Raw genomic sequence first — 25,730 nt, forward strand, 5'->3', positions numbered from 1 at the left:
TACTGGAGTTTCAGCTTCAGCATCAGTCCTTCCAATGAACACCCAGGACTGATCTCCTTCAGGATGGGCTGGTTGGATCTCCTTGCAGTCCAAGGGACTCTCAAGAGTCTTCTCCAACACCACAGTTCAAAAGCATAAATTTTTCGGTGCTCAGCTTTCTTCACAGTCCAACTCTCACATCCATACACGACCACTGGAAAAACCATAGCCTTGACCAGACAGACCTTTCTTGGCAAAGTAATGTCTCTGCTTTTTAATATGCTATCTAGGTTGGTCATAACTTTCCTCCCAAGGAGGAAGCGTCTCCTCAGTTCTGTCTCATCAAAGCAAAGATTTGGAGTGACGGACATTAAAGCCCTCGGTGCGTCACAGTTGTTGGGTCTTGAACAGACCATGTTATAGCTCTTAGACAAATTAGTGTTACAGCTCTATTTTATTTAGAAGATAGCAGGAGAATCCATCCTCAAAGCATGAGGGCATGCTAACAAAGATGTGAAGAGAAGAGAGTGGAGGAGTGCGCCAGCGCGCAGGAGAGAGCGAGAGAGAGATAGAGAAAGAGTGTACACACACGGGGTAGGGGGGGGGAGAAAGAGAAAGAGCGCATGCACGCGGGGGAGGGGGAGAGAAAGAGAAAGCGTGCACGCATATAATGTAAGACCAAGAGCGATTTCTATCACTGTCTGTCTCTAAAACCTTGAGCAATAGACTTAAATTCTCTATGTGTCAGTTTCTAATCAGCTACTCGATAACAGAACTTCGGCTTTTCACTGTTGTTAAAATTAAATTGACTAACTTGATAAGAAAAGACAAATAACCCAATTTAACAATGGACACAACCTTTGGGAGTTGGGAGAGGAGAAAGTCCTAGGACCTCATAAGAACCTCCCCTGCCACGTCGTGACACTCCACCCACATTTGCCACACAAACTATCCCAGGATGGATTCACTCTCCAGGCTCATAGTGGGAACAGCCTCTCTCTCCGGACTTGACATTGCTGAAACCTGAGATAAACCAACCCAGCAGTCTCTATGGACACGCTCATTTTTAAAAATTTATTTATTTTAAATGAAGCAGAGATTAATATTTTTAATGACAAAAGGTACAATTCACAAAGACAGTAGACATCATAAACCATTACACACCTTACCAACAAAGAAACAAAGACACATAAAGCAAAAACCAGAAGAAATATAAGGGGAAAGAAAAAATATATTACTATAGTGAGACATACTAATATTTCTCTGAGAATATTTTATCAATTGCAGAAAAATAATATAGAAGCATCTTGAATGATATCTTAATAATTTAAATAAAATAGATTCATTTTTAATTCATTTATATTAATCATATGCTACACACATATATTTAAAAGTTTGAATCTTACACATTGTTCTTAGATGTCCATAAGACATAGAAAAACTGGCAAAAAGATAAACATTACTAAATTTCAAAAAGTAAAATTCTTTTTTGTGTGTGTGATTCAGTTATACATGTACACATATAATACTTTTGAAATTATTTTCAATTATAGGTCATTATACAAGATATTGACTACAGTTCCCTGTGCTATACAGTAAACCTTTGTTGCTTGTTGCCTATCCATTTTTTTTTAATTAGAGATCTAGCTTTCTCTTCATACTAAGTCAAGCAAGTGGAATCAAAATGTCATAAATCTTTTAGTTGGACAAAAATTAATGTTTTTGAAAATATATGTTATACATATCATTTATATATATGTATACAAAAGCTTTTGTACTACACTTGATAAGGGCTTGAGAAAGAATGTCAAAAAAAAAAAGAAGAGTTGAACAAATTGGAAAACATAAACTAAATGAAATAGGAGCTGTGAATATGAAATAGAAAAAGTGAAACAAACTAGATAAAAGTAAAAGATCCTGATATAGTCCAGTTGTTTTTAAATATAGCTGCTTATTAGAAACATATCTGGAGCTCTGGCAAAAAAAAAAAAAAAAAATGCAATACCTGGGCATTTGTATTTTCCAAATATTCCAAGATAATTCTGATATACATTTGGACTTTAAAAAGTGATTACATCACTCTGAATAATGGGTCATTGTATGGCAAAAACCACTACAGCATTGTAAAGTAATTAGCCTCCAACAAATAAAAATAAATGGGGGGGAAAGTAATTACAGATTTTTCTAATAAATGCTAGTTTTGGTGATATAGAATTCTATAATTTTTCTGTTGACCAATCATGATACAATAATATTAAGTGAGTAATAGTTCAGTTCAGTTCAGTCGCTCAGTCATGGCTGACACTGTGACCCCATGGACTGCACCATGCCAGGCTTCCTGTCCATCATCAACTCCTGGAGCTTCCTCAAATTCATGTCCATTGAATCAGTGATGCCATTCAACTGTCTCATCCTCTGTCTTCCCCTTCTCTTCCTGCCTTCAATCTTTCCCAGCATCAGGGTCTTTTCCAATGAGTCTGTTCTTCGCATCATGTGGCCAAAGTATTGGAGTTTCAGCTTCAGCATCAGTCCTTCCAATGAGTATTCAGGACTGATTTCCTTTAGGATGGACTGGTTAGATCTCCTTGCAGTTCAAGGGACTCTCAAGAGTCTTCTCCAACACCACAGTACAAAAGCATCAGTTCTTTGGCACTCAACTTTCTTTATGGCCCAACTCTCACATCTATACATGACTACTGGAAAAAGCATAGCTTTGTCTAGAAGGACCTTTGTTGGACTCGTAATGCCTCTGCTTTTTAATATGCAGTCTAGGTTGGTCATAGCTTTTCTTCCAAGGAGCAAGTGTCTTTTAATTTCATGGGTGCAGTCACATTCTGCCATGATTTGGAACCCTAGAAAATAAAATCTGTCACTGTATCCATTGTTTTCCCACCTATTTGCGGTGAAGTGCTGGGACCAGATGCCATGATCTTAGTTCTTGAATGTTGAGTTTTAAGTCAGCTTTTCTCTCTCCTCTTTCCCTGTCATCAAGAGGCTCTTTAGTTCCCCTTTGCTTTCTGTCAAAAGGGCGGTGTCACCTGCACATCTGAGGTTATTGATAATTTTCCCTGAAGTCTTGAATCCAGCTTGTGCTTCATCCAGTCTCGCATTTCACTAGATGAACTCTGCATATAAGTTAAATAAGCAAGGTGACAATATACAGCCTTGAAATACTCCTTTCCCAATTTAGAACCAGTCAGTTGTACCATGTCTGGTTCTAACTGTTGCTTCTTGACTTGTATACAGATTTCTCAGGAAGCAGGTAAGGTGGTCTGATATTCCCCTCTCTTTAAGAATTTTCCACAGTTTGTGTTGATCCACACAGTCAAAGGCTTTATCATACTTAATGAAACAGAAGTAGATGTTTTTCTGGAATTCTTTTGCTTTTTCTATGATCCAACAGGTGTTGGCAATTTAATAGTTACAGAATCACAGAAGTAATAGATGATCATCAGTTTTCACAATCGATAGCCAGACAAAATATAAAAGATGATTATAATTGCAAACCATAATGGAAACATGATTAATCTAACAATATAAAATAATTACATGCAATTTGGGGGGTCAAGCAGAGTGATGTGATAAGTGGAAGTGTATACCTGAACATGTTTTCATCTGCTCAGCCAGTCTATGTCTTTTGGTTGGTGCATTTAATCCATTTACATTTAAGATAATTATCATTATATATGATCCTATTACCATTATCATAATTGTTTTGGGTGCATTTTTTCTAGGTAGGGCTTTTCCTTCTGTTTCCTGCCTAGAGAACTTCCATTCTCTCTCTATACAACCATTTGTTGTATAGCTGGTTTGGTGGTGCTGAATTCTCTTAACTTTGGTTGTCTGGAAAGCATTTGACTTCATCATATCTGAAGGAGAGTCTTGCTGGATAGAGTATTCCTGGTTATAGGTTCTTCTCTTTCATCACTCTAAATATGTCATGCCATTTCCTTCTGGCTAGGAGTTTCTGTTGAGAAATCAGCTGATAACCTGATGGGAGTTCCCTTGTATATTATTTGCTGTTTTTCCCCTCATTGCGTTTCACATTTTATCTCGGTCTTTAATTTTTGCCAGTTTGATTCCCATGTGTCTCAGTGTGTTCCTCCTTGGGTTTATCCTGCCTGGGACTCAATGTGCTTCTTGGGCTTGGTTGACTGTTTCCTTTCCCGTGTTAGGAAAGTTTTCAGCTATTATCTTTTCAAAAATTTTCGCAGGTCGTTTATCTCTCTCTTCTCCTTCTGGGACCCGTAGAATGTGAATGTTCATGCATTTAATGTCCCAGAGGTCTCTCAGGCTGCCTGCATTTCTTTTCATTCTTTCTTCTATATTCTGTTCTGTGGCGGTGATTTCTACCATTCTGTCCTCCAGGTCATTTATCCGTGCTTCTGCCTCAGTTATTCTGTTATGGATTCCTTCTAGGGTATTATTCATCTCTGCTTGTTCTTTAGTTCTTGTAAGTCTTTGGTAAACATTTCTTGTATCTTCTCAATCTTTACCTTCATTCTTTTCCTGAAATCCTGAATCATATTCACTATCATTATTCTGAACACTTTTTGTGTAATTTTGCCTACATCCACATCATTTAGCTGTTTTACTGGGACTTTATCCTGTCCCTTCATCTGGGATGTAACTTCTGCTTTTTCATGCTGATTAAATTTCTGTAGTGTGGTTTTGTTTAGTTGCTATGGGATTTTGTTTCTTCTTGCTTCTTCTGTCTGTCCTCTGATGGAGGAGGCTAAAAGGCTTGTGTAATCTTCCTGAAGGGAAGGACTGGTGGTGGGAAAACCTGGGTCATGCTCTGGTGGGCAGGGCCTTACTCAATAAAGCCTTAATCCAATTATCTCCTGATGGATGGGGTTGCACTTCCTCTCTAGTAGTTTTTGGCAAGGTGACCCAACCCTCAGGTCTATGGGCTCTATGGTCAGGTTAATCTCCAAGAGGGTTTACACCAAAGGAGATATTTCCAGACAGTTGATGCCAGTCCCCTCTGTCCCTGTGATGAGCCCCTGCTGACCCACACCTCCAAAGGATATCCTCCAACACTAGCAGGTAGTTTTGGTTCAGTTTCCTGTGGAGTCACAGCTCTTTTCCTTTGAGTCTTGGTGTATGCAAGGTTTTGTTTGTGCCCTCCAAGAGTAGAGTCTCTATTTCCCCCAGTTCTGTGGAAGTCTTATAATCAAATCCCACTAGCCCTCCCCAGTCAGAGTCCCTGAGGAGTCCTGGTTCATTTGTTGGCCCCCAGGCTAGAAGCCTGACATGCAGTTCCAAGCCTTCACAACAGTGGGAGAACTTCTTTTGTATTATCGTTCTCCAGTTTGTGGGTTATCCACCCAGTGGGTATGGGATTTTATTTTATCATGATTGTGCCCCTCCTACCATCTCCTGCAACTTCTTCTTTGTCTTTGGGTGTGGAGTATCTTTCTTTGGTAGGTTCCAGAGTCCTCCTGTCTGTGGTTGTTCAACAGCTAGTTGTGATTTTGGTGCTTTTGCAGGAGGAGATGAGCAGAATCTTATACTCCTCCATCTTGAACCAGAAGCCTTGGACATGCTCCCTTTCACTTGTAGGTCTCTTTTTGGTTGTGACTCACAGAGGCCAAGTCCACTTTGGGTTTGATTCCAGGTCTGCCTCTTCAATTTTTATGCCTGTTTGCTAGTTATGACCCTCTCCTCAATCTGGTTTAGTATTCATGTCAAGTATTGTTCTTCTGAAAACGGAATTTCTGTCTCTAATACCAGGTTCAATAGTGATTCCTTGCCTGCTTGCTTAGTCACTAAGATGTATCCAACTCTTTGCAACCCCATGGACTGTAGCCTGCCAGGCTCCTCTGTCCATGGATTGCCCAGGCAAAAATACTGGAATGGGTTGCCATACCCAGGGAATCTTCCTGACCCTGGGTCAAACCTGACTTGCTTGCATCTCCTGCATTGGAAACCAGGTTCTTTACCACTCACCACCATTCCCCAAAAACGGACACTAGTTTTGAATAAAGATGTCTCCAAAGATAAGTAAATGACAATAAGTGCATTAAAAGATGTTCAACATCATTAGTCATTAGGAAAATACAAATCAAAACCCACAAAAGGACATGTCACTTCATACTCATTCACTTAAATGATTAAAGGAAATAAAGACTGACAATAAAAAAAATGAAACGTTATGGAAAAATTAAAACCCTCGTACATTGCTTGTTGAAATGAAATTAGTGCAACCACTTGTAGAAAACAGTTCCTCAAAAGTTTTGATATGTAGGTACCACGTGACCCAGCAATTCTGCTCTTAGGTATATACCCAAACATATAAAGAGACATATCCACACAAAAAATTACATCAATGTTCATTGCAGCATTATTCAGAATACCCAAAGCCTGAGAATGACATAAATGTCCATCAACTGATGAAGGCATACCAAAATGTAGCATAGCCACATAATAGAATATTATTCAGCTATGAAGAAAGACTAAAAGTGAATTTTCAGTCATAAAACCTGAGAATGACATAAATGTCCATCAGCTGATGAAGGTATACCAAAATGTAGCATAGTCACATAGTAGAATATTATTCAGCTATGAAGAAAGACTAAAAATAAATTTTCAGCCATAAAACCACATTGCAACATGAATGAACCTTGAAAACATTAAGTGAAAGAATCTAGCCACAGAAGACCACATACTGTATGATTCCATTTATGTGAGTATCCTGAACAGGCAGATCCATAGTGACAGAAAGTTGGTTAATGGTACCCTGGGGCTAGGATCAGGGTTGGGACTCATGGAAGCGAGAATGAGGATTTCCTCAATCTAATGTGAATGCAGTTTCTTTTTGAGGAGTTGAAAGTGTTCTGAAGTCAGACTGTGTTGATGGCTGTACAACTCTGTGACTATCCAGAGATCACTGAACTGTACAGTTTTAATGGATACATTTCATTGGATGTGAAATCATATCTCAATAAAACCATATTTTTTTTAAAAAAGCAGTGGGTGAGTTTTACAGCAGATAAAAAATTAAATTGAATAATGCAAGAAAGGCTCTTAAAACTATTTTAGGTTCAGAGGACTCTCAAAAATTAACATATTTACAAACATCCCTGCTTCAACCCTGTTTATCTCAGGAACATCTACTCATTGGTCTTGTTTCTACTAAATCATGGTTTCTTTGGAAATCTTCCTTAACATTTCTACTTCCTTAGACCCAAAACTGAGCATTACATTCAAAGATACATTGTCATAACCTCCCTTCTTTATCACTAAATTGTGTATTTCCTGCCAATATGGGATTTAAGAACATGTATAGTTTCTTCACCACTGTATTGTCAGAGACAACCACAGAACCTGTCAAAATAGAGACACTCAATACTTTTTGAGTAATGACAGAATTATAAACGTACTTTTTAATTTTTTTAAGGGAGTCACTTTTTAAATATCTGTTCTTAATTGGACACTGCCTTGCAGTGTCCTGTTTGTTTCTGCCATACAACAATGTGAATCATCCATAAATATGCATATATTTCCCCCTCTTGATACTCCCTCCCACTCACACCCATCCCACGCCTCTAGGTTGTCACAGGTCTGACACAGGGTTGAGCTCCCTGTGTTATACAACTTCCCATTAACTATTTTACACTTGGTAATGTATATGTCTCAATGCTGCTCTCTCGATGCACCCCACATTCTCCCCTCATTGTGTCCACAAGTCTGTTCTCTATGTCTGTGTCTCTATTCCCGATCTACAAATAAATTCACCAGTACCATTTTTCTAGATTCCATATATTTGCACTAATATGCAATAAAAATTCCTTTTTAAACTAATTCTAATTGGAATATAGTTGATTTACAATGTTGTGTTAGTTTTTGCTTTACAGCAAAGTCAATTATCCATATACACATATTCAGTCCCATTTCAGATTCTTTTTGCATATAGGTCATTTCAAAATATTGAGTACAGTACCCTGAGCTCTATAGTAGGTCCTTATTAGTTACCTGTTTTAAATATAGTAGGGTGTATATGTCAATCCTAGTCACAGAATTTATCACCCCCTTTCCCCCTTGGTAACTATAAACTTGTTTTCTATATCTGTGACTTTATTTCTGTTTTGTAAATTGGTTCATTTACACACTTTTTTTTTAGATACTGCATATAAGCAGTATCATGTGATATTTGTCTTTCTCCATCTGACTTACTTCACTCAGTATGACAATCTCTAGGTCCATCCATGTCACTGCCGATGGCATTATTTTGTTCCTTCTGACTAATATTCCATTGTAAATATGTACACATTTTCTTGACCACAAATGCATTTTTTATTCTCTTCCTTCTCAGCTGCTGGCTCCACTCAGAAAAGGGATTTAAATGGGGTTTCCTTGGACCAGTCTGTGCCATCTTCTCTGTGAGTGATGACATTAAAGCATCATTAATACTAAGCTAAGCATCATTTAAAGAGAACTAAAAGTGGGGGGCATGGTGACAGAGGTGACAAGAACAGGGTGTTCCTGGGTTATCATGGGTTTTGCTGCATTTTCTAAGACCATTCTTAAAACTTAACACACTAATATGGTTAAAAATAGAAACTACCTAAGTGCGGAAATGATGTTGGATAGGCTGGACAATGGACTGAAATTTTATGCAATAACTCTTTTCTGATTTCCTGAAGGTCAATTTAGCTTTCTTTCTGATGACCCTTTGGATTTTGAAAAGCAAACTCTGTTCCCTCAACAGTGAGGTGTCCACCCTCCAGAACACGAGGTAAGATGGAGAAGAGACTGACAACCCTGCAGATGTGTGGTCACAAGAGTGAAGGCATGTGCCTGAACAGTTCCTTGTGTCCATCCTCAGGTTTTCTAAGGAAACCCAGAGTAAAATGGATGGAGGTGTCCTAAGGCAGCAAGTTCAGACCCAGTGGTGTTTTCTGTTCATCTCTAATTCCAGTTTGTGAACTTGTGACTCCCTCAGCAACATTCTCTGGACTTTGTCAGCAGTCTTATGACAAATGTGCAGGGAACAATTATGTTCCCATGAAGCACTTAGAGGAATCTGTGACCACTTCCACAGTCTACTACACTTTCACAACCCACATTTCAAGCTCATTCTCACCTCTCTCCCACTCCTCTTCCTGGTAAAAATCCCAGTGAACATTAAATCTTCTCGGAGGTTTAGGCAGTCCTTTGTTCCAGAAAATCTTGGGCATATCTAATGCTCTTTCTTTTGCATTTCTACCATTATCTTTTCCAAATTACCCATCTTACTGTTTTGTAGTATTAGTCATTTGAGTAGAACATGAGCTTTATGAAAATAGAAAACTCACCTTTGTGATATTTAATGACCAGGACACAACACAGAGCATGATGCATGGTACTTCCTCAGGAACATTGGTTGAATAAATTTAGATATCTCCACGGAGGATCATAAAGCTTTTGCAACTTATGAAGTGTCGCTTCCCTTTCCATCCAAATAAATATGTCATTCTAGAACTCAGTGGCATTTCTATTGTGGAGCATCATTGACAGCAAAGAATAAAACCAATCACAACCCAGTCTGAGAAGTCATTAGCAACAGGGAAAGGAAGGAACATCCATGGGTGAAGATGAGAATGGCTCTGGTTGTATCAGGAACTTACTTTCTCCTCCTACCTAGGATGCTGACATTTAAAGCCACAGCTCAGCTCTTCATCTTGGGATGCACGTGGTGTCTGGGAGTCCTGCAGGTGGGACCGGCTGCCCACGTCATGTCCTATCTCTTCACCATCATCAACAGCCTGCAGGGTGTCTTCATCTTCCTGGTGCACTGCCTCCTCAGCCAGCAGGTCTGCCTCCTCAGCCGCCACTGTCTTGACTCCCTCTCAGGACTCGTCCCATCCTCACTCTTCTCAGGTGGGCTGACTCAGAGCATGCTTTGCAGGTCCGTGAGCAATACACGAAGTGGTTGAGGATCAAGAAAACCAAAGCCGAATCTGAGAAGTACACGCTCTCCAGCAGGACCATGTCTGATTGCAAACACAGTGAGGTAAGATCATGAACTGTCCCCAGAGCACTTCACTAACCAATTCATTGATCAGCACATGCCTAGCACACTGGACAACTACGTATGAGCTGTTGATGTCTTAGGATGGCTTACCCTTTGTTTACTGTGTGACTCATTCTCAAGTGGCATTGGTGGTGAAGAATCCGCCTGTCAATGCAGGAGATGCCAGATACCTGGATTCGAACCCTGGGTCAGGAAGATCCCCTAGGTAGAAAATGGCAATGAACTCCAATATTCTTGCCTGGAAAATTCCATGGACAAAGGAGCCTGGCAGGTACAGACCATTGGGTTGCACACAATCAGACACCACTGAGCATGTGTGCATACACACACACACACACACACACACACACACACACACACACACTAACCATTAGCAGTGGTCTCAGTTTGTTTGCAAAATGTATTTCACGTGTATTCTTTAGGCAACTGAGTCCATCTTGACTCATATCAGTATTCTTATTGAACACTTACTATGTGGCATGCATGGTTAACTAAATAAGCAATTATCAATGATCTGAAATGGTGAGGCTCATTCTATTCAGAGTCACATGATCCTACCATTTTGCTGTACACCTGTCTCGACATAACACTCAGCAGCACCCTCAAAAATGCAGGAAATGAGGGGATAGTGTGTACTTATCTGTGCACCAGGGTGAAAGGTGTTAGCTGGAGTTTTAGACTGTCTTAACCGGACCGCCTGATATTTTGGGCACTCTCTGCCCTGTGCTGTGCTGCGCTCAGCTGCTTCAGTCGTGTCTGACTCCGTGCTATCCTTGCACTGTAGCACGCCAGGGGACCCTCTGTCCATGGGATTCTCCAGCAAGAATACTGGAGTGGGTTGCCATGCACTCCTCCAAGGGATCTTCCCGACTCAGGGATTGAATGCAGGTCTCCTGCACTGTAGGCAGATTCTTTACCCCTGAGACTCTGGGGAAGTCCCTTGGTACCCTCTACCTACCACAAAACTGAAAAAGATAAGCAGTAGTGACACAGGATAATTCATGGCAGAGATGACTGAGAAACAACACTTACTGATTTAGACTTACAAACTTATTTTCCTTATATTTTCTGACCTCTTCCATCTTCTATTTAATGCCTTCAATCTTCCATCTCACTGAAAGGAAACTACTATATACCTGGAAACCCTTCTGCATTTCTCACATTACCTGTCCCCCCAACCTCCATAAGGACTGATTCCACCACTGAATCTTCAACCACTTCTCCCTTTCTCAACAAATGTTCGCAGCACTTATTTCACAAAGAAAATCATCATTGTCATGATGATACTTTATGAACTTTACACCATAACAAATAGCAGTGTGCATCCTCTTGTATCATTAAGACAATGATCCTTCTCCTCTCTGAAGATAATTATTCCACCTATGCTTTGAATCCCATTATCAATGCTTATCAATTTTCCTTACATTCTTTTTCACACATATTCTCTCATTCTCTCTTCCACTTACCATTCTTCCCTCACTCTTTCCTCTCATTTTCAACAGTATTTTCCCCATAGCCATGGATACATGTTTGGTTCTCTTCTGTCTTACAAACATGTACTACTTGACCATCTTCTAGATACCAGCCAAGAATTGACATTTCTGTCTTTATTTCCCTGTCTTAAACTCATGCCTTCAGCCCATGCAAATTATAGTTTCTTTCCCCTGTATTTCACCAAAACAAAAAACTCTTAGATTTACAATGATCTCCATCTCCCAAAAAGTCTCAGAATTTCTGGTCATTCTCCACTGTTTTCTTATAAAACACTCCATCCTTATCCTCACTAGATTCTACTTATACATTCCTCTTTGTCTTTATTCTGTTCTCTCTTGCTATTCTCTCTTTGTCTCCTTTGTAGTTCCCTACAAGGGATTGGTTCCAGAACAACTTTAAATCCTGTTTTATTCTTTTCTCCTAGAAAACATTTATTCCTTAGATTCAGTCACAATAGCTGCAAATGATGACCATTAGTTCCTTTATCTCTGACTTCTCCTCTGAAATCTAAAGGAGTATAGAGTATTTGACATTTTTGGTATCTCAAAGTCATCTTCAACTCAGCTTTCCAATTTAATATTTACAATCTTTACCCTAATCCAGTTCTTTCCCATGGTGTCCTTCTCAATCTTCATGATACCACATTCATCCTGTGGCACAAGTTTGGATCCTGAAAGCTACACTCAGCAGTTATCTTATTATTATCACAATCTACCACCCTTGAACTTTTTATTCTTATCTTTTCAATATGTCCACAATCTCTCCTGCTATCTCAACTTCCATCACCTCCTCCTTAGCCAGGCTGCCAGCTTGCCTAAACACCTGCTATTCTCTCCATCCTTGTCACCTCCCCAAACATCCTTTGCCCATAAATCAGAATGATCTTTTCAAAACACAAATAAAATCATTGCATTCTTTGGTAAACCCATTACATATAGGGTGAAGACCAAGAGCCATACATCAGTGAGAATTTGTTTGATTCATCTCCTGCTTTCCTCTCCAGCTTCATATACCATGTACTCTCCATTATTCCAGCCGCATCAAATTTCTTTCAATTTTGAAAATTCAATGTGCCTCTTTGGGACAAAGGCTTTGCACATAGTCCTTCTCTTTAAAACACTCTTTTTTATTCCTTGACTCAAAACTATATATGCCTTCAGACATATCTCTATATGTCGATTCCTCCATGAAGCCTGTACCTGCTCAGATTAGATCAGATTCTTCCATGTTTCTCTCCAATATCCCCTAGAGAGTTTTGTCAGAGTCATTTTACTCTTGGTTTTCTCTATTTGATTAATATCTATTTCCTTCTAGATTTAGTGTCTGCAGGCACCATTTTGCTTTTCCTCTCTGTTATATCTTCAACACTTCACACAGTGCCAGACATGTAGAAATACTCAATACATAATTGCTACATGATTGGTTAAGTTAATCAGTGATTAATCTGCAACTGCAAGAAGGGACAGAAACTGTCTTATTAATCAATCTCTCTCTCCGCTGTTTAATATTTTCCAAATGATCAGCAATTATTTACTAAACAAAGATGAATGAATGAATGAACTCCCTGATCATTAAGGGAATAAAATATCCAAAAAAAAAAATATCAATTATTTTATGGTGCCTCTTTCCTTTGGAAATATCAAGATAATTCTCTGTGCTACCATATTTTTTTAATCATTAACCATCCTGTCTACCAATTAACACCCAAGTATTTCCTTATAATCCCAGAGCATTGTGTAGATCTTAGTTCCTAGGCTGAAACAAATCTGGAATGAAATACTAGCTCAACCAAGTGTTTGCTGTATGAGCTTGGTCAAATTGCTTTTCAAGCTGTGAAACATTTTAAACCTTCAGTTGCCTCATTTGTCTCCTCCCTCCAAATTAAGACCATTTTCTTAGATTAACTCTCAATCAGGACTAACCACATGCAAAGGGAATTTGGCAGACTCTAAGTGGGTAAAGTCTTGGTGGGAGGGGCTGAACATCCTCCTCACACTAAATGCTGATTCAGCCAAGGTTGCAGAGTATAACCTAGCAGGAGTTAATGTGGCTTCCCTCATACAACTGATGCTGTCCACATAGGGAGGACCCCACAGACCTGAGAGCTTCAATGCCTTGCTCTACCACAGCCCTGTCCCACTCATGGATTACACTCATTCAGACAGAACAGAACAAATAACCCATGAGTGTCTGCTTCAGGGAATGCTAACTCTCCATGTTCTTGAGTCAACTCACCCTCACCAAGGGCATAATCCTGTCCCTGGGAGACCCAGAAGAGGATCTGAGCTTCCCTCATTTCAGAATCCAAGAAAACTTGCACTTCCATAGTGTAGCTTCCTACCCTTGCTGTAAAAGTTTACCACACACTTGCTACTAAAAACAAACAAATTTATCTTACAGATCTAGAAGTCAAAAGTTCAAAATGAATCTTATGGGACTATAATCAAAATGTCTGTATCCCTTCTGGAGACTTTAGGAAAATATGCATTTCTTCGCCTTTTTTTAACTTCTTGGTGCCGCCTGCATTCCATGGTTAGTGGCCTCATGATTCACTCAATCTTCAAAGTCTGTTTAGTGTAGCTTTTCAGATCAATCAGCTCACCTCTATCCTCCTCCTTCTTCCTCTTCTTCTTCTCCTCCTCCTTCATCTCCCTCTCTCTCTCTTCCTCACCTCCATCGTTATATCTTTCCCCGCCTCTTACTCTCTTACTTCCCTCTCTCCTTTATGTAGATCCTGATCACTACATTGGCTCACCAGGGTAATCCAGGATAAATGTTCCATCTCAAGATCATAAAAATTCATTTTTCCATGTAAGCTAATGTATTTGCAGCCTCCAGAATTAAGATGTTGACATCTTTGTGGGATCATTTTTCTGCTAGCACATCTATTGTACATGGGTTTCATTTACAGTCCAGTTCAGTTCAGTCGCTCAGTCGTGTCCAACTCTTTGCAACCCCATGGACTGCAGCATGCCAGGTCTCCCTATCCATCACCAACTCCTGGAGTTTACTCAAACTCATCTCCATTGAGTCAGTGATGGCATCCAAGCATCTCATCCTTTGTCATCCCCTTCTCCTCCTGCCTTCAATCTTTCCCAGCATCAGGGTCTTTTCAAATGAGTCAGCTCTCTGCATCAGGTAGCCAAAGTATTGGAGTTCCAGCTTCAACAGCTGTCTAGGCTGGTCATAACTTTCCTTTCAAGGAGTAAGCATCTTTTAATCTCATGATTTATAGTAGAAACACTGACATCTTCTTCATATTATATATATTTGAATAAATATTTGCCACTGTCCCCTACTTCCTGCAGAGATCATAGACATGGTGAAGAAATGAAATATAATTTCCCTATAGAGAAACACAGTAATGGCATCAGATAGCCATTGAAGGATTCTAAACTTCAAGTAATCTGATCAGCTATTTCTACTATCTATGGGCAAAGGACCAAATAAATCCATGGCTTCATGTAATTTCATCTTCTACTGTCTCCTAAAATTTGGTGTCTCTTGTGCTTAAAAGTTAAGAATGTCTTTCTTTCATCCTGGAATCTCTTCTATGACTTCCTGTCATCTTGTTCAAGAAAAACAAAATAATTTATCTGTGTTCCATTGTGTATAATTTCCTGGAGCACAATATTTGAAACCTTCTTGAGTAGAGATAATCATGTGAAGTTGCCCATCCCAAACACCAGAATTTTCCCTGAGCTTTCTATAGACCTAGGAATAAATAGCACATATTGCAGGTGGTAAGGATTGTCCAAAAGGATTTCAGTGTTTTTTCCTTTACATCTCAGGTGATTAATAGCAGATAAAATTTCTAGACTTTTATCAATTTTCAAACTGCCCTATTTTATGACTCCATGAAGAAAACATTTCCCAAACTCTGAGCAGAGAAATAGAGACATACATTTAGAAACAGACAGTTGTTGTTTGTTTGTTTTTGTAGGACATTTAACTGTTATTATATTCTATAACTTCAAGGTTAGTAAATGTAGGGAGATGTAATTTCTGAGAAAGACCAGGCTCAACCAAATTTCATCCAGTCTGATAGGCATTTTGATCTTATCCTGAGAAGTCCATCTGACAAGGAGATTTTTTTGACTAAAGGCTTCTTAAATTTCTTTTCTTTTTTTCAAAGGAAATAATTATCTTTCTATGGTCTCATGTATCATTTCTAAAATATTACCTTTCCAAGTTACTTTAAAAGATCCTTGATTTTTCACAGAGCTAGGACAAATAATTTCACAATTTGCATGGAAACAGAAAAAACCTCGAGTAGCCAAAGTAATCTTGAGAAAGAAGAATGGAACTTGAGGAATCAACCTGCCTGACTTCAGACTATGCTACAAAGCTACAGTCATCAAGACAGAATGGTACTGGCACAAAGACAGAAATATAGATCAGTGAAACAAAGTAGAAAGCCCAGAGATAAATCCATTCACCTATGGACACCTTATCTTTGACAAAGGAGGCAAGAATAAACAACAGAGAAAAGACAATCTCTCTAACAAGTGGTGCTGGGAAAACTGGCTGGCCACCTGTAAAAGAATGAAACTAGAGCACTTTCTAACACCATACACAAAAATAAACTCAAAATGGATTAAAAATCTAAACATAAGACCAGAAACTATAAAACTCTTAGAGGAAAACAGGTAGAACAGTCTCTGACATAAATCAAAGCAGGATCCTCTATGACCCATCTCCCAGAGTAAAGGAAATGAAAGCAAAATAAACAAATTGGGCCTAGTTAAACTTAAAAGCTTTCACGCAATGAAGGAAACCAGAAACAAAGTGAAAAGGTAGTCTTCAGAATGGGAGAAAATAATAGCAACTGAAGCAACTGATAACAAAGAATTAAACTCCAAATTATACAAACAGCTCATGCAGCTCAATACCAGAAAAACAAATAACCCAATCAAAAAATGTGCCAAAGAACTAAACAGACATTTCTCCAAAGAAGACCTATAGATGGTTAACAAACACATGAAAAGATGCTCAACATCGCTCATTATCAGAAAATGCTAATCAAAACCACAATGAAGTACCATCTCACACCTTTCAACATGGCTGCCATCAAAAAGTCTACCAACAATAAATGCTGGAGAGGGTGTGGAGAAAAGGGAACCCTCTAATGCTGTTGGTGGGAATGCAAACTAGTACAGCCACTATGGAGAACAGTGTGGAGATTCCTTAAAAACCTGGAAATAGAATTGCCATATGACCCAGCAATCCCACTGCTGGACATACACACCAAAGAAACCAGAATTGAAAGAGACACGTGTACCCCAGTGTTCATTGCTACACTGTTTACAATAGCTAGGACATGGAAGCAACCTAGATGTCCATCAGCAGACAAATGGATAAGGAAGGTGTGGTACATATTCAGAATGGAATATTACTCAGCTATAAAAACAAAAAGAATGCATTTGTGTCCATTCTAATGAAGTGGATGAAGCTGGAGCCTATTATACAGGATGAAGTAAGTCAGAAAGAGAAATACTAATACAGTATATTAATGCATACATATAGAATGTAGAAAGATGGCAATGATGACCCTATATGCAAGACAGCTAAAGAGAGGCAGATGTAAAGAACAGACTTTTGGACTGTGTGGGAGAAGGTGAAGGTGGGACAATTTGAGAGAATAGCATTGAAACATGTACATTACCAAATGTAAAATAGATGACCAGGGCAAGTTTGATGCATGAAACAGGGCACTCAGAACCAGTGCTCTGGGCCAACCTGGAGGGATGCAGAAGGGAGGGAGATGGGAGGGGGGCTCAGGATTGGGGGACCCATGTACACCTATGGCTGATTCGTGTTGATACGTGTATGGCAAAAGCCACCCCAATACTGTAAAGTAATTAGCCTCCAATTAAAATAAATTAATTAACTTTAAAAAGATCTTTGGAGGGATTCCCTGGCAGTCCAGTGGTTAAGACTTGGCACTTTCACTGCTCTGCACCCAGCTTCAGTCCCTGCTCAGGAAACTAAGATCCCTCAAGCTGCACAGAGTGGCAGAAGAAAGATCATTTGAACTGTATCTTCTTATCCCTTGGGAAACCTGAAGTGTTATTCTTTGAGCCATTAGGTGAGGACAAAAGATACTTAGTTCTGTGTGTTTCAAGAAATTCATCATGTCATCAGTGTGAAAGAAGTCATGGTGGTGGACTTCTTGGTTACTCAATTCCTGCAAATCTGGAATTTTAGTGTGTCTGACAGGGCTTTCAAAAAACTTTAAACACCTATGATAAATCATAATGGAAAATAATATAAAAAGAATGTATATATGTGCATAACTGAGTCACTTTGCTGTATCAAATTATTAGAGAAACCTCGCCCCACTTACAGCAGCCTCTTGTGGCCACTAACCAAGAAACAAAATTAAGTTTAAAAGGAATTGCATATTATGATGGGGCTACAAAGAAAGAGTCCATCTAAAAGAGGGGTCATGTTGGGCACGCCCAGATGTCAACCTTGTTCTTGTCCTGCAGGTCCTATAGTGGTAGGGCTTATCTCCACACCTGGGATGGGAAAATTGCTGGATAAAGTCCCCTGGTCCTGGATACTGAGGAACAGGCAAGTCCACAAGAGACACACAGGGGTTTGCTGTGGGAAATCTCCCCCACCCTGATGTCAGACGGCATATCCACCTTTATCAGCAACAATAACACCCAGAACCTCAGCTCCCCCATCACCTTGGTCTTCCAGCACGTGAGTCCTGCTGGGATGGAGCTGTGGATGTGGAAGAGTCCTCCTGGGTCCTGGGCAGAGAGCCTTGGGTTTCAGGGAGCTCCCCCACGAGTGCATCACATCCCCAGGAAAGCCCAGCATAAGCTAGCTTTGGGTCAGCATTTCCAAGCAACAGACCCACCAGCTCACACCTACTTCCTGTCCCTATAGTCACTGATGCTTGGGCCAAAGGAGAAGGCGTACTGCATCTTCTGGGAGCGTGGCCAGAATGTAAGTGGTCACAGGGCCACCAGAGGCTGCAAGATGGTGAGAACCACAGACATCAGCCCCACCTCAGCAGCTTTGCTGTCCTCATAGCCCACTATGAAGTGCAGAGAGGAACCCTCAGAGTGGCTACATTCAATGTGTGCTGCTGGGTAACAAATTCCCACACATGTAAAACCAGAAAGAATTAAATCTTACATGCTGTAGCTGGGATGGCTGCTCAGATTTTATAATGCTGAAATCTTTCTGTCCGCCTGGACTATATTCTTATTGAGGCTTGGAGTCCTCATCCAACCCCCTGACTTCTGGCAAAGTTCAGTTCCTTGTGGTTGTCGGACTAAGGTCTCATTGTCTTCCTATCTATCAGCAAGGGAGCAGGTATAGCTCTCAGGGCCTATATGTGTTCCTTCTCAGGTGGCCTCTCCTGGACCCTCTCACAGTGTCTCTATCTGGAGGCCACCAGGAGAAGCTTCCTTACATGAAAAAATCTCTAAACTTTGAATCTTTTCTCCAAAAAAAAAAAAGAAAGCAACTCAGTTTGTGTTTTTGCTTATTTTGTAGAGGAAGTTCCTTTTTTTGTTTGTTTTTTCCTCAAACTGGAGGATAATTGCTTTACAATGTTGTGTTGGTTTAAGTGATAAAGCAATGTGAATTAGCCACAGTGGTTTAGTCTCTAAGTCATCTCCAACTTTTGCAATCCAATAGGCTGTAGCCCCCCACCCCCGACTCTTTTTCTATGGACTTTCCCAGGCAAGAATACTGGAGTGGGTAGCCATTCTCTTCTCCATAGGATCTTTCAAACCCAGGGATGAAACCTGTACCTCTTATGTCTCTTGCGTTGTTTACTGCATTCTTTATCACCACGTGGGAAGCCCACCCAGATTCACATTTGACTTCAAACCTGGAAGTGGTTATGTATACCACAGGCGACAGTGATATGGTTGTCAATAGAATTCTCAATACCATGAGAGTTTTCTGGAATGGAGTGCGCAAGGGCTTAGAGAAAGAAAGATTTGATGATGGCAGAGGTCAGAGGGGACCAGAAGAACCAGTGAGTACAGGTGAGTCAGGAGAAATCTTTGCTTCTTCACCTGACCAGGTGAGCTGTTTACTTTCTCTGGCTCATCAAAACCAAGACTCTCTGGCAACCTGAAGTATTGGGGAATTTACTGAAATAAAAGTGGCACTCACATAAAACTAAGCATGAAATGACTGTAGCACAAAATGCCTAAGAATCACAGGAGCCCTCAGAAGTCTGAACAACAATCTAAGGCCAGGTTTCCTACAGCCATGTGACTAGATGTCAAAATATCCATACTTTATACACCATTTTACATTTAGTGAAGAGTTAAAATATTTGGGATTTGAATGCCAAGAGAATAAGAAAGGAACCATCTCCATCTCATTTTGAACCCTAGACACTGAGTTCCTCTTGGTCCGAAATCCAAAGTTGGTTTCTCCTGCACGTGTCAATAGATATTTTACATAGTAAATACAATCTATGTATTTCTTATTTGTTCCTCTTTTTCCACACGTCTGATAGATTATTCTCTTGAGACTACAAAAAGATCCTCCATTATTTTTTGACCATGTGGCCTTCTGTTGGATAAATTACATATCCAGTCTCTTATAATGAGTGTTTTTGTTAGGTCATTTGCTAATACAAATAATGTTGCAACTGTTTACACTTACTTCATTGTTCTCATTTTTTATTGTGCAGTTAGGTTGGATACTGCGTCAAATTCACAACTGCATATTTGTAGATACTTCCATATTTCAACATCTTGAGGTCATTCCATGGACCTTGCCACCAATAGTATATGTGTGTGTGTGTGTGTGTGTGTGTGTGTGTGTGCTCAATTTTGTTGAACTCTGTTGCGATTCCATGTACTGTGGCCTGCAAGCTCCTCTATTCATGAGATTTTCCAGGCAAGAATACTGCAGTGTGTTGCCATTTCCTCTTCCAGGATCTTGCTAACCTAGGGGTCAAACTCACAACTCTTGCATTTCTTGCACTGGCAGGCAGATTTTTTATCCTGAGCCACATGTTCCCCTACAGCCTCACCACAAGGTTCTTATCAAGTTTTGTACTTTTACCCATCTGAGAGATAAATAGCATATCTAGGGAAAGATTTGTATCTTTGTATCCGTTTTATTATTAGTGGAAGTGAACATCTTTCTTTATGAGTCAGTAATATTTCAATCTCTGGAAACAACTTGTTCACATCCTTGGCATATTTTTCTATTAGCTTGTAGTACTTTTCTTATGGATTGGGGCACACTCTTTATTCTCCTGGTGGAACTAAGACTCTCAAGTTTTACAGTGCATAAAAATCATCTGGAGGGCTTGTTATTTATTCGACATTTTACTGATAAATGTCATACCTGACCCAGGACCCAGGATGCCAATTCATGTCCGTATCTTTATTCATGCTCTTCCCACTACCCTCATCCACACTACTGTACCTGGGGAAATCAGGTTCATTATCTACTTATCACATCTTCTAAGAGGCCAGGGAGGTCCATTGCTTTCTTTTCATTTACACAGAGAGAATCATCTGGACAGAGAATGCTCTAGGTCATTACATGGACAGGAAAAAGATAGGGACATCATTGGAGGGACCAGGGCAGAGGGACCTCCCATTTCACAAATATAATTGACCATTTGTATTTATCTCCCCACTAGATGGTAAGGTTTGTGAAATCAGAAATCTTGCCCGTGTTATTTTTAATGCACAGGGTCAGCACAAAGCCATGTGCAAAAAACATTCAAAGTAATATCAGTTGATTGAAACTGGGGATATTTATTCAACATCATAAGGTTACTGAGATGTTGATAAGGATTGAATTGAGTCTATAGGTCAATTTGGTGGAATGCTACCATATTAACAATATTGTCTTCTGATCTATGAATGTGGCATGTTTATCCATTTCTTTGGGTCTTCTTTGACTTCTTTTGAGAATCTTCTTTAGTTTTCAATGTAAAAGTTTTGCACTTTCTAACAAAGTATCATTTTTACGTATTCCTTCTCAGGAGACTTAAATTCACAACTAAATCAGATGATCTTGTATCCTGGTCGGCAAGGAAAATTCTGAACCATCATCTTTGGGAAAGCTTTTAAAATATGTTTTCATGTTTGTTGCAGGAACTCTTCACAGAACCATTGTGTAAGGAAGTATGATGGGAATCCGTGATATTTAGATTGCTGGAGAATTTTGCTTTTCTACTCCATGTGATGCTCAACTCATTCTCTGCATAGTCAAAGGGCTCTGATGCAATTCCTCAGTTGCCTTAGATTAAATCACCTGCTTCAACCTTTTTCTACAAAGTTCCTCAAGTTTGTAGGTATATGAAGATATTTGAAGGTATATGATAAGGAAAACGAGCTTCAGAAAACTGTCTTAAAATACCGTAAGCCAGGAAAGTAAGGTTCAAACACCTACATGGAGGGTAAACAATTGCTATGATGTTCCAAATTTTTCCTGGATTTTGTCCTAAAAACACTTGAATTACAAGCAACGGGACAGTTGGTTTCAATACATACATGCTTCAACTTCTTCACCCTCCATGTAAAGATTACTAACTTAGGCATTAGAAAAATATATTTTACTACTCACCATATGTGTGAGTGTTTGTCAGCCACTCAGTAGTGTCCGACTCTTTGTAACCCCATAGTCCATAGCCCACCAGGCTCTTCTGTCCATGGAATTCTCCAGGCAAGAATACTGGAGTGGATAGCCATTCCTTTCTTCAGGGGATCTCCCTGACCCATGGACTGAAGTCTCGCCTCCTGCATTGCAGGCAGATTCTTTACCATCTGAGCCACCATGGAAGCTTGGTACACACCATGTACTGCACTAAATTAAGAGATCTCGTTTCTAATTTCACAGAGCTTACATGTTAAAGAAAAGGCTTTGTTAAGAGTAAAATCAGAACCCCGTGAATAAATAAAATCTCTACATCCTTACAATTGTAAGATGTGCTGGATTAGAAAGAGTATATTGCTACTGCACATTTTTTAAGTTTTTCTTACATGTATAACAAACTATCTCATTCTCAGAATGTGATCTTGGAAAGATCCAAGTCCAGAGGGACATAGAAATGTCCCATGGACATCCACTGACCAGATTTGCATCAGTTTAAACCAAATGAAAAATGACTTTAAACGATCATAAGGTGTTAAATTTAAAATATTCATGAGCACATAGTGATACTTAACCTATTTGAAAGTAAGTGTAGAAGATATGACAGAAGTAGATTATGACAATATTTCAGTATCCAGTAAATCGCCACTAAAAGCACTGGGGGAAATCTTGTTGAAAGAATGGCCAATCTCACAATGCTAAAGAATTCTCTTAAGTGATTATTGATTTATTACAAGGACAAAAGTGTATTTTTATAATGTTAGATCAGATAGGCATCAAATGAACTTAATGAGCAATTTTAGCATCAATAATATCAGTCTGATGTTGTATATTTCCTGATAAGACATGAACTGAAAACATCCCATTCGTGCTAAATAAAGGTTTGTGTCCATATCTTAAGTGTGTGCGTGTGTGTGCTGTCGCTTCAGTCGTGTCCAGCCCTCCAGGCTCCTCTGTCCATGGCATTCTCCAGGCAAGAATACAAGAGTGGGTTGCCTCTAGTATTGATCTCTTCCAGGGGATCTTTCTGATTGAGAGATCGAACCCTCATCTACCTGTGTCTCCTGCATTGCTGGCAGATTCTTTACCCACTAAGCCATCAGGGAAGCCCAATCAATTTAACCTATATCTAATCTAAACTTTAGACCAAGGCTTAGCAAAGTATAACCTGCAGGCAAATCCAGGAAGCTGCCTGTTTTTGCAAATAAACTCTTAATGGTTCATAACCACACTATTCACTGGTTTATTGTCCAAAGTTGCTTTCAGGCTACAGTGTGAAGTCGAGTGCTCGTGAAACAGCCTGCAAGACCACAAAGCCAAACATTTTTACCATCTGGCCCTTTCTAGAAAGCTCTTTCTGGTACCTGTTCTTTCGACCAGACCTTCAGTACACATGAAACACAGGAGAAAAGCACACACATTAAATAACCGTACAGGCAAATACAGAATATAGGAAAGTTTTCTAATGTCAGTGTCATTGTAAAAGATGCATAAGGTCATCTAGATAAGTGACAAAAGTGACATGGTCATCAAATTCACTGTCAACTTTAGTAGTGAGAGGGTAACAGGCAAGAAGGCCAGGGGTCTCCAAAGAGAGGAAATAGACTGCAAGTGTCAGACATTGTTTATCTCTTTCTTAAGTGGCAGGAGGAAACAAACAAGGGCTAGATTTTTTTCCCCTTCTCTATACAAATTTAAAGAGTTTTTTCTTAAAATTCTATGTTTCCATAATGACACCTGTCTCCACCTGAGCTTAACTTTTCTCAAACCTTGAGCTAACCAAAGTGTTTTTCTCATGGAAATGTTTGTCTTAAGCTATGTTACTGAACTATGTATTTACCCTAGACTCTGTCTTTCTTCAAGTCTGTTCACTTAAGACTCAGAACAAATAAGGGCTCAACAAACCTGTATGTTTTACTCATACATTGTTCTCCTAATCTATATTAATGAATCTATATATTTACTTGAAAACCTGCTTTTCTTCATGATTCATGTCAATCATTTTATGGCCCAGGATGACTCACCTGGTGCTAATGTTATCCCAAAATGCATGTTGTGGGTGAGGGGCTTGGTGCCACTCTGAGTTTTGAGACATCTCCTTTCTCTAATTAACAGATTGCTGATAGGTATATAGCATGCTGCTAAAGGCTAGCAGGGGGCACTCTTTCTGCACCCCTCTGATGTCTATGTCAGAGGCTTTCTCTATCTCTTTTATATTTTAATAAAACTTTACTACACAAAAACTCTGAGCGATCAAGCCTCGTCACTGGTCTCGGATTGAATTCCTCTCCTCCGGAGGCCAAGAATCCTGGTGTCTTTCACGGCTCAGCAACAGCCTTTCTGTAGGACTCCGATTTGGATATATGCTATAAAAATATTTTGGAAACAATTGGGATAAATTGTATATGCATGAGATATTTACAGTTATTATGAAATTATTTTTTGTATATAATAGTATTATAATTATGTAGAGCATATTCTATAAATTCTGCAATATTTGATGGAGATATAGTAAAGAAAAAAGTGTTACAGTATGTTCCCTGAAAATCATGTATTAGCAGGAAAATATACGTCTGTGTAAATACATTGTGAAAGATTTTTCATATGGCATTATGTGAATAACTGCGGTCTCAAGGTAGAGTATATATAAGATTTTAGTGTGTTATCTGTTGGTGGGAATGCAAACTAATACAGCCACTATGGAAAACAGTGTGGAGATTTCTTAAAAAACTGGAAATAGAACTGCCGTATGACCCAGCAATCCCACTTCTGGGCATACACACTGAGGAAACTAGATCTGAAAGAGACACGTGCACCCCAATATTCATTGCAGCCCTGTTTATAATAGCCAGGACATGGAAGCAACCTAGATGCCCATCAGCAGATGAATGGATAAGGAAGCTGTGGTACATATACACCATGGAATATTACTCAGCTGTTAGAAAGAATTCATTTGAATCAGTTCTAATGAGATCGATGAAACTGGAGCCTATTATACAGAGTGAAGTAAGCCAGAAAGATAAAGAACATTACAGCATACTAACACATATATATGGAATTTAGAAAGATGGTAACGATAACCCTATATGCAAAACAGAAAAAGAGACACAGAAGTACAGAACAGACTTTTGAATTCTGTGGGAGAAGGTGAGGGTGGGATGTTTCGAAAGAACAGCATGTATATTATCTATGGTGAAACAGATCACGGGCCCAGGTGGGATGCATGAGACAAATACTCTGGCCTGGTGCACTGGGAGGACCCAGAGGAATCGGGTGGAGAGGGAGGTGGGAGGGGGGATCGGGATGGGGATTACGTGTAACTCTGTGGCTGATTCATGTCAATGTATGACAAAACCCACTGAAATGTTGTGAAGTAATTAGCTTCCAACTAATAAAAAAAAATTTTTTTAATAAAAAAAAGATTTTAGTGTGTTATTACACAAAATTCTCTCTGCTTAGACTTATAAATAAAATCCATCATAAAAATAAATGCATAATTAATTATTAATTCCTAAAATATATATACTAATGAACTTTTCGGTTTACAAAGCTAACTTTGTATATAGATATCTTATAAATATATGGAATTTGATTTCTACATGGTGATTCTGTAAAATCTAAAAATTAAAAATAACATTTT

At 39.3% G+C, this 25,730-nt stretch overlaps 1 protein-coding gene across 2 annotated transcripts in view; it reads left to right on the plus strand.

Moving 5' to 3' along the window:
- Positions 1 to 22,973, plus strand: part of LOC136165813 (adhesion G protein-coupled receptor E2-like) — a 55,201-nt gene extending 32,228 nt beyond the window's left edge. Inside the window, exons 15-19 of one of the 2 annotated variants that reach the window (XM_065932043.1) lie at positions 8,297 to 8,363; positions 8,628 to 8,719; positions 9,608 to 9,776; positions 9,872 to 9,976; positions 21,592 to 22,973. In XM_065932043.1, coding sequence (XP_065788115.1) covers positions 8,297 to 8,363; positions 8,628 to 8,719; positions 9,608 to 9,776; positions 9,872 to 9,976; positions 21,592 to 21,627 — 469 coding nt within the window. In that variant the 3' untranslated portion in view covers positions 21,628 to 22,973. Of the gene's footprint in view, positions 1 to 8,296; positions 8,364 to 8,627; positions 8,720 to 9,607; positions 9,777 to 9,871; positions 9,977 to 21,591 lie in introns of those variants that run through there. The other variant, XR_010662806.1, reaches the window with a different exon arrangement.
- Positions 22,974 to 25,730: the final 2,757 nt, after the last annotated feature.

Source organism: Muntiacus reevesi, chromosome 1 (genome assembly GCF_963930625.1).
Source record: "Muntiacus reevesi chromosome 1, mMunRee1.1, whole genome shotgun sequence".
NCBI classification, from domain to species: domain Eukaryota; kingdom Metazoa; phylum Chordata; class Mammalia; order Artiodactyla; family Cervidae; genus Muntiacus; species Muntiacus reevesi.